The following is a 14,525-nucleotide window of genomic DNA, read 5'->3' as shown; positions in this document are numbered from 1 at the left end:
TTCGCCAGAAGCTGCTTAGACATGCTGGCCACATGACCTGGAAGCTGTACGCAAGCTCCCTCGGCCAATAAAGCGAGATGAGCGCCGCAACCCCCGAGTCGGTCACAACTGGGCTTAATGGTCAGGGGTCCCTTTACCTTTACCCCACACCCACAAATTTGGAAAAAGACCTTAGCTGATTGGGAGAACTGCTTAGCATTCAGAAGGTTCTTGGTTCAATCCTTGACATTTCTAGATGGCAACTTTGAGAGTTGTTGCGAGTCAGTGTAGATAGCGCTGAGAACTAGATGGGCTCACCTTATAGGATTGTTGGAAGGGTTCTGGGCATGAAAGCCCAGTTTGCACCATCAAATCACAATATGCATGGGCTTTGTACACCCGAATGCAACCCTTCTGCTCCTCCCTTTGCATGAGTATTAACCATAACTTCCCATCAGGTGAAAACCAGGAAACTATGGTTAGCGGCTTCCAAACAAGCCAGGATATGAAGCCATGGTTTCAAGTGCATTTCTGAACCCAACAAGATTGGAAGCCATTTCTTCAGTTCTGGCACCTCTCAGGTAGCCGCCATTGCCATTCTGAGACAACAAGGGAGGTGCTTATTGTAATTCCCCAAACCTATTTTTCCAGAAAATAGCACTGCCTCCAAGAGGGATTCACCTTCTGTGAGCATGTTCACACCAAACATCAGCAAAAAAGGAGAATTTATCTGCATGGACTCTGGCTGCTTTGACCAGAATGCACAAATGCCCAAATCTTTCAAAACAGGCATTTAAGCAAAGGAACAAACAATTCCCACCTTATTCATGGAAAGTTGCTTTTCAACAAACTCCGAAACAGTACCCCAAATACCAAGAATATCTGAAATGCAAAGAAATACAGAGTTATCCTTTTTAGATTTTTTTTTATTCAAAATTATAACAAGACATATTATTCAAAAACATATCATCCTTGTTTTTCCCCCTATTTTTCCTCCCTCCCCCCTCCCACACAAAACCCACCCACGCCCACCCCACCCCCCGACTTCCGTCAGTTCCAGTCTTTGGTTTCTCTAAGAATGCTGTTTTCTGCATGTTACAAAATTGTATAGATCCTCAAACTATTTAACTGATTATTATCAATAAAAAGTTTGTGAATGTTTATTCAAAACCTGCCAAGGAGTCCAGTTCACTTTGTTGCATCTTCAGATACTTTGTAAAGGGTTCCCATTCATCCTTAAAGTCACAGTTATCCTTGTCCCGTAGCTTATATGTCAGTTTTGCCAGTTCTACATAGTCCATCAATTTTTCTTGCCATGATTCTTTAGTTGGGGTTTCTTCAGTCTTCCATCCTTGTGCTACCAGAACTCTCACGGCCGTTGTCACATACAGTTATCCTGTGTTGTGTTAATACCCTTGTCCCATAAAGCGAAAGCGAAGGAAGGAAGGAACCACAGGCTACGGGGCATTTGCATCTGGAATAGCCAACGTGTTGCCCTCAAGGGATGTTTGGGATATAACTCCCATCACTCCTTACTATAGTGGCTCCTCGCTTTTCCAGACAGTAAGAAGCCAATTCCACTTCCCTTTCGCAACTAATATTAGACTGATATGTCAGCAACAGAAGGGAACACTGAGCTACCACAACAACTCTCTTGCCTTGAATAGAGCTGGCAATTTTGCAAAGGAATACTTTAAATGTGGTGCTGCAAAAGACCCTCAAACCATGTTATAGGCAACTGAATTCAGGGCACTGCATCAACGTCGAGGGCCGACTCCCTATATGTCATGCCAACAAAGGTCCGTATAGTAAAAGCTATGGTTTTCCCAATAGTGATGTATGGAAGTGAGAGCTGGACCATAAAGAAAGCTGATCGCCAAAGAATTGATGCTTTTGAATTATGGTGCTGGAGGAGACTCTTGAGAGTCCCATGGACTGCAAGAAGATCAAACGTATCCATTCTGAAGGAAATCAGCCCTGAGTGCTCACTGGAAGGACAGATCCTGAAGCTGAGGCTCCAATACTTTGGCCACCTCATGAGAAGAGAAGACTCCCTGGAAAAGACCCTGATGTTGGGAAAGATGGAGGGCACAAGGAGAAGGGGACGACAGAGGAGGAGATGGTTGGGCAGTGTTCTCGAAGCTACCAGCATGAGTCTGACCAAACTGCGGGAGGCAGAGGAAGACAGAAGTGCCTGGCGTGCTCTGGTCCATGGGGTCACGAAGAGTTGGACACGACTAAACGACTAAACAACAACAACAGCAAAAATGTATAGGGGAACAGCACCAAGCTGTCGGATGACACCTGGAAACCAATGTGGGCCAAGTGATGGGGCCAGACCTACACATAAACATGCCTGCTTAATACATACACAAGCTGCATACACACCATTCATTTAAAGTGCATTAATTCCCCCAAGGAATCCTGGGAATTGTAGTTTGTTCAGGTTTGTTTAGCATGCAAAAGGTCTCAGGTTCAATCCCCAGCTTCTCCACTTAGCGCTGGGAGAGTTCCCTTCCTTGAAACCCTATTGAGCTGCTGCCAGTCAGTGCCATGCAATACTAAGCTACATGGGTCAGTGGTCAAACTCAGTATAAAGCAGCTTCCTATCTTCCTAGCTGATCTCAAGTATTATGGGGAAATGGAGGTTGTGAAGGAGGGGGGAGGCAGGTAAGATAAGGACATAGCCTTAAATGGAGTCAAACAATTGATCCATCTAGCTTAGTGCTCTTTACAGGGTAGACTCTGGCTGGCAGCCGTTCTGCAGGGTTTCAGGTAGGAGACACGTCCAGCCCCCAGAGACTGAATCTGGAGATTAAATCTGGTGGACCTGTAAAGGGGTAAAAGCGTATTGGGAAATAATCCATCATGAATTGAAAAAAATGTTTAAAGGTACTTTCTCCCAAAAAACCAGAGTCCTTTTTGTTGGGGATAATTCAGATGGAAATTCCCAGGTGTCAAAAAAGGTTATTTATGTATGCTGCTACTGTGGCCCGCATTTTGTTAGCCCAAAAATGGAAAAAAAGTGAGGTCCCAACTAAAGAAGAATGGCAACTTAAACTGATGGAATACGCGCAGCTAAACATATCGAAAAAGAGAACAAGAAGAACATGCATTTGGAGAAGATTGGAAAATGTCTATTGAGTATATGGGGGAGAATTGTGTACACTTGAAAACGCTGGCAGCATTAAGATAAATTCAATAGTGTAAATACCGTAAGTTTTGATGGATGCAATGATGGAATACTGAATGGTTCAGCTTATATAAAATATGTAGGGATTCATGGCATGCAAAATGAACCTTGGAAATAGAAGATGTTTTAAGGATGTTTAAATGAGTATTCAAAATTGTAAAACAGAAAATGTGTGTGTGTGTGTGTGTGTGTGTGTGTGTGTAAACTAAAAGTTAACGAAAAGTTAAACAGATTAAAATTTTCTCAACTTTCTAAGCACCTGGGTAGGCAAGAATGTTTTTAGCAGGTGCTGAAAAGAGTACATAGAACGTGCCTTGCTTAATCTCAATAGGCAGGGAGTTCCACAGACTTCTTGGAATCTCATTTTCCAGATGTTGCAATAGGATAACTTTTGTGTAGATTTAAGAACAAGAAATATTAGATATTCACATGGACTAAAATTGGTTTGCAATGTAATTTCATGTCTATTATATTAGCCTTTTTGGCTTGCTCGATGCCACTGGTTTCTTCTTTCCAGTCGTATATGTATATGTATATGTATATGTATATGTATATGTATATGTATATGTATATGTATATGAGCTAGGATTCTCTTGCATGCAACAACAGATGCTTTCCCAGGTACAGTCATTCATAAAAGCAATTTGCACTGCAGCATATTAGCCTTGTGGTTCATTCAGGAGGCTGAACTGTAAAAACCCAGCGGGGAAACAGGGCTTACCTTCTGTCGTGAGCTTGGGAAGTGTAAGGAAGACGTTCCTCCCGCCCTCCAAGATCGTGGCATGGATGGTGTCCAGCATTTTCGAATCCTCTTTCCCACGTTTCTGCCTTTACCAAAGGAGGAGAGAGAGAAAAAGAAAGACCAAGCAGAAAGTCAGGTAGACTGGGCTGGTTTTTGGAGGTTTTCCCTGGGTGTGGGGGCGGCGGCCGTCACATAGCTCCTTCTCACTCCCTTTTATGCGCTCCAGCCTTCAAAGCGCTGCCCATTTCCCCTCCTCTCCCCTTTTCCTCCTCCGCATCAGTGCAGAAGCAAACCGATTTCTTGAGAAATCGATGGCAGAAAGGGGGAAATTCGCCTGGGCGCACAGCGGCGCCTCCACAATGCAGGATGGAGGGGGCGGGGCCATGAATGGGAGGGGCGGGGCCGTCGCTAGGACGCAGGTTCCCGGTTGCTAAGGGAGACGTCACAATAAAGGCTCTCCGCCCCGGGCGGTGCTTAGCAAATTAGGCACCAAGTCCTTGCAGGCTGTGATGGTGCAACAAAATCACTGGTTGTTTTAGTACAGTACCATCTATTTTATTTTATTTTACTTTATCATAAAATTCATACACCGCTTGATGGTTGGAGAAAAGGGAAAAACGCTCAGAGTGGTTCACAGAAAGATAAATATTAAATGGAGAAAAATTCACGACCATACTTTTAAAATATGCAAAAGTTAAACAAATTAAAATTTCCTCAACTTTCTAAGCACCTGGGTAGGCAAGAATGTTTTTAGCAGGTGCTAAAAAGAGTACAGGAAAGGTGCCTTGCTTGATTTCAATAGGCAGGGAGTTCCACAGACTCCTTGGAATCTCATTTTCCAGATGTTGCAATAGGATAATTTTTGTGTAGTATTAGACGCTTGTGTAGTATTAGAACACGAAGTATTAGACGCTCATATGGACTAAAATTGGTTTGCAACGTAATTTCATGTCTGTTATATTAGCCTTTTTGTCTTGCTCGATGCCACTGGTTTCTTCTTTCCAGTCATATCCATGTACTATGAATGGCATGTATTTGTATTTTAAGTACATTTTTAATAGATTGGATCAGTTAAGGTTTAATATTTATATGAAAATAATACTCAAAGCAGCTTACAAATATTTTGATTTTACAGATGAAATGCATGTTTAAAAAGAAAATAATCCATTGTTGCCAAGATGATTCCAGAGTAACAGACATGGCAGTTCTTACTGAAATAACCTCTGCTGGTACAAAGTATGGGTGCTTTTGAGTAACACTGAATTGCATCTATGGAAAAATTTTTGTTATTAAGAGCTGTGTATTCCTCAAATGTTCATAATACTACATCAGTATAAACAGGGCCTCTTTAAAAATAAAACACGCTTGCCTATCTTTATTCACCCACGTATGTTTCCTCTATGAAGTGGGAGTGTCTGAAGTGGTACCAAAACAAGATTTGTTTCTTTTTAAAAAACACTTTATGGAAAATATTTGTTTTTCCTAATAGTGTACATACTGAAGAAGGTAAAGAGAAAAAGGCAAAGTGAATCAGACCACTGCATAGCTGTAGAAAAGCAAGAGAAACAAATTACACCCAGTTTGAAATACTACATCAGAAATCACATCCTAATGTTATAAATAATATAAACCTGCCTTACAGCTGGTTATTTAATAACGAAATATAGAAATGGCATTGACAGCAATTTCTTCAGAAAATGAAGTATTGGACCCTGGTTTAAAACAGATGCTGGTAACAAAGTAGTAATAAAATAAATCCATTTTACTCAGTCCCTTTTGGCGAAACCATCATGAGAGCAAAAAGAAGTCTTCTTCTTAAAGCAACAACACCCTAAGACTGAAAGAAAGCATGGATTTGAGAGATGCCTTAAATATTTAACACAAGCACATATGTAAAGCCTGGAGGCTTTATGTACTCCCAAGTAACACTCGGCATCTGAAAAAACATTTTAGGCAGACTTATCCACAGTAAAAAATATATACCGTATTTTTCACTCTATAACACGCACCCGACCATAACACGCACGTAGTTTTTAGAGGAGGAAAATCCGTAGGCATGCCACCCGTAGGCATTCCCTCCATAACACGCACAGACATTTCCCCTTACTTTCTAGGAGGAAAAAAGTGAGTGTTATGGTGCAAAAAATACGGTGGATGGAAATGTGTGCAAAACAAGCTAGGGAGGATGGCTGAGAAGTCCGACTGGAACAGAAACAATGCAAGAATGCAAGGTCCATGAATAAGAGAAATTATCGGGTTAGTTGTTCTCAATCCCCACCCCACCCCCGCATGGGCCACTTGAAAACTGGTGAGACAGATCACTTAAGCGACAATTCTGCCTGCTGCAGCAATCATACTGTGCTGTGCTAGGTGCTGCATGGTTTTTAACTGTATTTTTATTGCTCCTTTTATTTCTTATATAATGTATTTTAAATACAGTGGTACCTCGGGTTAAGTACTTAATTCGTTCCGGGGGTTCGTACTTAACCTGAAACTGTACTTAACCTAAAGCACCACTTTAGCTAACGGGGCCTCCTGCTGCTGCTGCCGCGCCGCCAGAGCACCATTTCTGTTCTCATCCTGAAGCAAAGTTCTTAACCTGAAGCACTATTTCTAGTTTAGCGGAGTTTGTAACCTGAAGCATATGTAACCCGAGGTACCACTGTACACCCTGTGGAAGATATACAAGAAACGAAAGAAGCAGTAGCACATTGGATTAAAAACCAAGATGGATCTTTAATGTGTCATCTGTCTTCTTCAACCACAAATCCGCAGACACTCCCTGGACAACTGGAATGAAGCTCATGGATCAGAGTTTGGCAACCCACTGGCTGACAGGTTCAGCAGGATCTGCAATGGCAACACCTTGCAACAGCTGTTTCGGCAACCCTTCTTAAACAGGAAATTGTACCACTGACAGATCCTCTTCTCGCCAGACAACCTTGCCAAGATAGGTCACCAGTAGCTATGTGACCAGTTTCTCAGACAACTATGTTTGGATGAACTCTGGGCCTAGGGAAGTTATTAGTTGTGAACCCCAGCAGGTAAATACATACAGACCAAGATATTACATAGAAAGAAATGAAGTACAGAGTTCAGACACTATACACAAGGAGCTAATCATATCTACTGGATAGCTCAGTTGGCTAGAGAATAGTGCTGATAACAATGCAAGGTTGCAGATTTGATCCCCGTATTGGAACGCTGTATATTTGGGTTGGATTAGATTATCCTCAGGGGCCCTTCCAACCCTAGGCTTGTATGAATTTTTGAACTATCTGTACTAAGACAGAATTACACTGGAAACCATTAACAGCGTATTTTCAAAGAGGCACAGGCTTCAGACCAAATTTTATTTGCAATTTGATACGCACAACAGTGCCAGAACCTAAAGCGTTAAAGAACCACCAAACAAGGACCTATTTGCTCGTTAACATGATGGAAACAGTTTCCATACAATTCATAATGAGAAGCTCCTGTTGTGGTTCCACATTTTTAACTCTAAAAAAAGAAAAACGGCAATGACTGTTTTTTAGAGCTTTAATTTGTAACAAATGCCCCATAAATATTACAAAAGCTGCCCTCCCCCAATTCTGCTCAGACTTTTAATCGACCAATCCAGATTTATTTCGTAGGCTCCATCTTTTGCATCTTTTAAGTTGTGACCAGTTGCTATAGCGCGCATTAGCGAGAACTTGGCTCCAGATTATGTTTTCCAAAACAAAGGATTCTGAGTTAATCTTCTTTGGAAATTCTCGTACCTACAAGAAGAAAAAAGATAAGCACAAATAAAGTCACATAAAAGCCGTCTTCTAGCTACTTTGCTGAGCTTTATGCTATCCTTCTCCTTTGCATGTACTGTAAAGGGAAGATCACCAGGGTTTTCACTCCAGCACCACTGGATCTTGAACAGTTATGCTGGGTGCAATGCAATTCCTTCAGGAATCCTAATTTGTATTTATCACAAATAATTTTTAAAACATTGTGTCCGCTTTTTGTTAAATTCCTGGTCTTGATTGCAGGTAACCAGGCTGAAGGACTATTCATAAGCCTGATCTAAATACATGAAATAGTTGTACACAGTATAAATTCAACTACTGCTATACTAAAAAGGTAACTCTTACAGTTAGGGATAATGTTACTACTGCACCATTAATTCAGTCCTACCAAGACCTTGTGTTGGTGAAGGCACAGTCCTCCCCCGGCAATCTCCTTACCATTTCAAAACTACATTTGCGGGAATAAAAGCTTCCGATGGGTTGGGTGTCATTTGGGCCTGCGTGACAGCGAAGGATGAAGCGAAGTTATAAAAATTGTCTAGCATCTTTTGAGTGAACTGAAATACACAACAACAAAAGCACTTTTTTTAAAAAAAGGGATGTACATAATCATTTCAGTCAATCCTAGCTAGGTGCTCTATTTTGGCATTTAAACAATTGTTTACCAATACGATCCAAATGAAAACGTATTACTATATTATGAGGAGCGCATCTCGTTACTGTACCAGAGTGATCTGCTCATTTGACTCGTGCTGCCTCAGCAAAGGCTTCAGGACAATAGGAGACCTGCTTCTGGACATGTCAGCAGGGAAACAAATGCAACCAGTTGCAAAAGCCAGGGAGGGGAGAGAGCGCTTTGTGTTAATAACTTGTTCCTCCCTAAGAGAAGTTTTATGGAATATTTTATCACTGCAAGTTGTTTTTAGGTTTGCAAGCCGCTTTGAGAAACACGAGTTGGGATGTTTCCTACAATATTTAATATTTTGTCACCTGCTGGAAGCGTTTCTTTCGCCAAAATTATAATGGAATTAATTTGATTGAGTGTTGGCCATTGCTTCTGTGTTTTATTATGTTCATTTAATTGCATACACAGTCACAATATTTTTCATGAGTTGGCAGTTTATTAACGCTTGTACAAATAAAGAAATTGAAAGAGGGGTATTAGCTGGGAAGACAGATAACAGATGAATAGGTAACTCTGTTCCAAGTGTTTCTAGGGAGTTGTCTGTCAGTACACAGAGTTGCCAACCACAGTACTATAATGTTTTTGCAAACTGCCAACAGTTCACAAAGTGGTAAGAGAAAGGGTAAGTTTATGTGTTCATTTTAATCATCATATTAGAAATTATAGATTTTCTTCAGGGGTGGGGATCTCTATATGGTCTAATTAGCCCATCTAAGGATGGCCTAGGGACACAGGTGGCGCTGTGGTCTAAACCACAGAGCCTAGGGCTTGCTGATCAGAAGGTTGGCGGTTCGAATCCCCGCAACGGAATGAGCTCCTGTTGCTCAGTCCCTGCTCCTGCCAACATAGCAGTTCGAAGGCACGTCAAAGTGCAAGTAGATAAATAGGTACCGCTCTGGCAGGGAGGTAAACGCCGTTTCCGTGCGCTGCTCTGGTTCGCCAGAGGCGGCTTAGTCATGCTGGCCACATGACCCGGAAGCTGTACGCCGGCTCCCTCGACCAGTAAAGCGAGATGAGCGTCGCAACCCCAGAGTCGTCTGGGACTGGACCTAACGATCAGGGGTCCCTTTACCTTTACCTTTAATCTAAGGGTTTTTATTTTAAGGGACAAGCTAAGCCAGAAATGTTTCTACTCTACTTGGTATCTTTTCCTAAAATTACTCTGATTACACATTGCAGGCTCATGCCCCACTTAATATAACACTCTGCTGAATTATTAACATGCCTTTAAAAAGCTATTGACTATATAATCCTTTACTCAGAAGTAAATCTCACTGTGTTTAATGAGCTTAATCCCAAATCTTTTTTTTTATAATAATATATCAGTGACCTAGAAAATTATCTTAGATGGAAAGCTGTTTTGGGGCAGGACCCCAGTTTTGAGCAATTCCTTGCAGTAGCTCTTTATGCCCCATATCTCAGGAGAGAGGTACCTTCTGACATTCCCAAAAGGGTTTTCAGGGACAGCTGCAAGAGAAATGAAACTTTCCTTTTAAGGACGTCCCTTCCCTTATTATAGGATCTAGGCCAATAACCGCAGAAGAATTAGACAGATGGCCTTCTAAAAAATGTGCTTCTAAATTCTTTTAGAGAACCCTTTGCACACGGAGTCGACTGCCAAAGAACCTCCTGAATACCACAGAGCATTATGGGAAATTTTATGGGTGTAGAGTCAGTTAATGTTGGGATCACATGGAAGAGCAAACATGCTTGTTTTCTCCTGCTCTGGAGGGTAGGACTCAAACCAATGTCTTCCAAGTTACAAGAAGGGAGATTCCGACTAAACATCAGGAAAACCTTTCTGACAGGGAAGAGCTGTTCAGCAGTGGAACAGACTCCCATGAGGGGTGGTGGACTCTCCTTCCTTGGAGGTTTTTAAGCAGAGGCTGGATGGCCATCTGCCATGGATGCTTTAGCTGAGATTCCTCGCATTGCAGGGGGTTGGATTAGATGACCCTTGGATCCCTTCCAACTCTAAGATTCTATGATTCACTATTATTGTGAAAATGGAGGTTCTGCTCCAACATTCTGTTAAAGCTACACATCTGCAAGCAAAGATCGGTACTGAGAATCAAGCTGTCTTTCAGGGAACATTATTGCTCTTTTCACTGAGGAACTCAGAAAACAGTTTGAAAGCTGCTGCTCTGACGAGTAAGGCAATTTTTGTTAATGCCTCACTTGTCTTCATGGCATTATGTCCCATGCTCTAGGACCCATTAATGAAGAGGCTATTCCGGCAGTAACTGCTGAAATCAAAATCGCTTGCTATTCATTACCTCTGTGAATGAATTGACTGATGACACAGCGGCACTTGCTACAGGAGTTTGCTGAGCCAAGAGTTCCAGCAGCTCCACAGAAATCCCAATCTGGGCTACAGATGGCGTTTGGGGGATATTCATAGCTCCAAACGGATGATGGCTACCTTTCCCTAAAAGAGACAACATCACAAGTGGTGTAATGGATCAGTCCTGACCTCAGTAGAAGCACAGTTCTGAACACGGCCCAGATTTACATAAGACTTCTTAAACAAAGCATCTACCTCCGTCAACAAGAAACAGAGAACACAGCCCGACAACAGAAAAGCAGTGGCGTTTTAATGCTTCAAAATCATAGTCTCTACGGTACTGACATCAACGGCTAACTTAAGTCAATTCATTTCAGTTGGTCTACTCGGAGCATGCTGTATCCAGCTAAGACATGCTCAGAGTATAAGAAGTGAAATGAATTAAGTTAGCCACTGATGTCAACACTGTAGTTCTACTTTTGAGTATCTTAGCTGCATAAAAAGGTTGCTTCAAGAAAGGACCCCTCTCTGGGAACAGAGGGCACACACCAGTTACCCCAAAGAAGACAACTAGGAGGACAGCTTGAAGCACAGTGAGTGATTCTGGGTTCTCTCTTCCTGCATCTTTCAGACCCAGAATACATGATTTTAGCGCCAGCTCTGGCAGAGCCACACAGAACAACTTTTGAGTAGGGTGAGGCAGCTTGGGTTAAGGAACTCCCCACACCCTACAGGCAAACGCTTACCTAGAAATAAAAACCAGTCACGAGCAAAGGCTGAAAGGTCAACAATACTGCCTCTACTCACTTCCACAGAATGTGAGATACAAACAAAGGGATTTTTATCTCTCTTCCCCTCCTGTCAGTTCTCCCCTTGAGGGCCTCAGCCAATGGCTCCCATGTATGAGCCAAAGCACAAACAAGGAACTTAGAGTCCATTTTGCTAATCACAACAGTTGGACAGAGAAGAAGGGGGTTCAAAAGCCCTTTGCCTGTGCCTCAGAGAAAAGAGGTGGGACTAACAGCTATGCTGTGGACCACAAGGGAAAGTGAAGGTTGAATTGTTGCTTCTGGCTACCAGTCAGTGGCGTAGCGTGGGGGGTGCAGGGGGGGCCGGCCGCACCGGGCGCAACATCGGGGGGGCGCGGAAGAAACTCGAGTGCTAAAATCCACGGGTTAGGGGGCGCAAATTACTTGCCTTGCCGCGGGTACTGACAACCCACGCTACGCCACTGCTACCAGTCACCTATCTCTACAGCAAACCCCTTCCCAGGCTTTAATGGTTACGTTCAATGTTCTTACCAGATTTCAGACTGGAAATTTTGAAGATGGCACTTGGTTTTTCATTTGTGACAAAGCCCAGGAGCTGCCACACTGCTATCCCATTTTCATCAGGGTAGCAGAAGTAGACAGATCCACCCATTCCCTCTGGGAAGGGAACGGTCCCCAGCATGAAGACCACCACGTGGTTGATGCTGTCATAGTCGGGCAAGTCAAACACAAACTTGTCTTCTGCCACCTGCTGTGCAACTGTTTGCACCTACAAAAGAAGAGCAGGGAATGAAGTATGGATTTGAGCCTGTAGCGGAATTAAAAGTCCCTCCAGGAAAAAAGAAGAATGCATTGAAATGGAGACTGTGCAGAAAAAAAAACGAAGCAGTGTGCCAAACAACCCTTCTCCTATCTGTTCTCTGCAGGTGAGGACCTCCTGCACATACCATCATAGCAGGAGGTCCATTATGCACAAGTTAGGAATTTCACCTTTCCGGTTATGACACCTACCCTTTGGAATTCCCTGTTAAACATTAGGCAAGGCGCTGTCCCTGCTGGCTGTTTGTAACCTACTGAAGAGCTTTCTTATTCAGCAAGCTTTTAAAGCACAGATCTTTTCCAACCTGCATCTGTACTGGAATTGTTTTTTAGATGTTTCAATTGTTTTATTGCTTGTATTTTTGTTGCCTAGGTTCCATTGAGAGTTGCTATTGTTTTTTATTTATTAAAAATACGATTTTAAATGGGGGAAAATATGCTGCCCGGTTAATTGGAAGCACATTTTTCATTGACCAAAATATTTTTACTCAGTTAATGCAATCCATTAAACACGGCAGGCCTAGTTTTGTACAACTAGTTTTAATCTGTTTTAGTCTACTGCAGTTTTAACCTGCAAATTTTAAATCACGGTCTTACTTTTTTTTTTTAAAAAAAAAAGTGCTTTCTTTGTTTTATCTCATTTGTTGACCACTGTTGAGGTTTTCCCCCTACAATCAAGCGGTATATAGTTTATACCACTATATATACTGCGTGAATGTAGAGGGAGGAAATTCAAGAGGTATACAAACACACAAATACTCCATAAAATTTATATGTGCTGTGGGAAAGGGGATTATTGCTTTGCTGTTGTTCTTACTTTTACTATGCATTTTGTGGTTTTTATATTGTATTTGTGTGTGTGTGAACTGCCGTAAGATCTGTGGATGAAGGGCAATATACAAATTTAATTTTAAAAAGTAATATACTGCTTGATTGTATTTTTTAAATTTTTATTTATACTTTTCAAGTTTATACATTTTACTGATTTTACAATCATTTTGACATTTCAAAAATTGACTTCCCTCCCCCTCTTTTTGCGGTTCCTTAAATTTACTTTTAATATCTTCGGCATATTCCAAAGTAACTTAATTTGTTCATATATTCATCTCCTTTAAAGATATGCTCTTATAAAACTGCAGGTTTTTACGATAATCCTGCCAATGTTTTTATCTGTTTACAATTTATCTGTAAATATTCCGTAAACCATTTCCATTATTTTGTAAAAAGTTTGCGATCTTAATTTCTTATTCTTCTGGTAAGTTTTGCAATTTCTGCGTATTCCATGACCTTTTGTATCTATTCTTCCTTTGCTGGGACTTCCTTCTTCTCATATAGCATAACATATATGGAAAAGAAACCTTAAAGCAGTACATTTAAATACATATATCGCCAGATATTTCCTCACCCACTTCCACGAGAAACGCCTGGCGCATCCCCCCTGGGCCTTACGAGTTACCAAGGGAACCAGGCGCCCGCATCCCTCACCATAGAAACCCAAGTGCCCTCCCGTTCCCATAGCAACCCCCTTTCCCCCTCGTTTCCATAGAGACCCGGCAGCAAGGGGCCCCGCCCACTCCGGCCTGCGCTGCCGGCCGCGGGCGCCACTCACCAGCCTCCCCGCGACCAAGCAGCCAAACATGGCGGTGGCGGAGGCGGCTCCGCTCGGCAAGGCCGCTTCCTCGAAAGCCACGACCGGCCCAGGCGACCACCCCGGTGGCCCCTCCGTGCCACCCCGCCCGCCGAAGCTCATCCGGGGCAAACGGAAGGAAATGACTCGCATAGGGATAGGCGGGCATTCTTGTGGGGGGGGGGGGATTTCAGGCATCCCGGTGGAGGACTACGCATCCCAGCGCGCCGCGCGCGAACGTTCCGTGAAGCGGAGGACGCTGGGAAATGTAGTCTTGCAAGGAATGAGGTGGCTAAGGCAGCTCAGGGAAAGAATGGGCCTTGGTTCTTAACAGGAACTTCCAGCCTAAAATCGAATTATCTTCCAGCTCCAACAACTTCCCCGTGCCAAACCTTTTAATGTATTTTTAATCTTTGGTTGGAAGCCGCCCGGAGTGGCTGGGGAAACCCAGCCAGATGGGGGGGTATAAATAACTTATTATTATTATTAACAACATAGGGGCTTTTCAGGACAGAGGTGCCACTGGCTAGTTTTTTCCCATGCCTAATGGAAAAGCTCCGCAGCCAATTTCTGCTGCTGTACGCATGCAGGTTTTAAGGTTCAGCAGAATAATTTTTCAAGCACAGCACAAAGTACCAACTGCATCT

The 14,525-nt window shown here is 42.6% G+C and overlaps 2 protein-coding genes and 1 long non-coding RNA gene across 4 annotated transcripts in view; 1 reads left to right on the top strand and 2 right to left on the bottom strand.

The window, feature by feature from the left end:
• CCDC81 (coiled-coil domain containing 81) overlaps positions 1–4,260 on the bottom strand; it is a 28,605-nt gene extending 24,345 nt beyond the window's left edge. Inside the window, exons 1-2 of the mRNA XM_081002104.1 lie at positions 3,894–4,260; positions 800–861 (exon numbers count right to left, since the gene is read on the bottom strand). Of these exons, the coding sequence (XP_080858230.1) occupies positions 800–861; positions 3,894–3,972 (141 nt within the window). The 5' untranslated portion in view covers positions 3,973–4,260. The remainder of the gene's footprint in view (positions 1–799; positions 862–3,893) is intronic.
• A 187-nt stretch (positions 4,261–4,447) lies between these two features.
• LOC308475498 lies at positions 4,448–6,859 on the top strand. Its single transcript, XR_013985266.1, has 2 exons — positions 4,448–4,648; positions 5,050–6,859. It is a non-coding gene; the product is annotated as an uncharacterized lncRNA (long non-coding RNA).
• Positions 6,860–7,440: 581 nt separating this feature from the next.
• On the bottom strand, positions 7,441–14,001 carry HIKESHI (heat shock protein nuclear import factor hikeshi; the record flags this gene model as incomplete). Of its 2 annotated transcripts, none has more annotated exons than XM_081002450.1 (5): positions 7,441–7,675; positions 8,132–8,250; positions 10,655–10,806; positions 11,964–12,201; positions 13,861–14,001. In XM_081002450.1, the coding sequence occupies 5 exons, from the start codon at positions 13,999–14,001 to the stop codon at positions 7,621–7,623; spliced, it is 705 nt and encodes a 234-aa protein (XP_080858576.1). In that variant the 3' UTR covers positions 7,441–7,620. The 2 variants fall into 2 exon arrangements, with proteins under 2 accessions (XP_080858576.1, XP_080858577.1); XM_081002451.1 differs by lacking the exon at positions 13,861–14,001 and adding an exon at positions 13,657–13,678.
• Positions 14,002–14,525: the final 524 nt, after the last annotated feature.

This window comes from Podarcis pityusensis, assembly GCF_964106645.2.
Source record: "Podarcis pityusensis genome assembly, chromosome: 4".
In the NCBI taxonomy this organism is placed as follows: domain Eukaryota; kingdom Metazoa; phylum Chordata; class Lepidosauria; order Squamata; family Lacertidae; genus Podarcis; species Podarcis pityusensis.
This window is presented reverse-complemented; position numbering and strand designations above follow the sequence as displayed.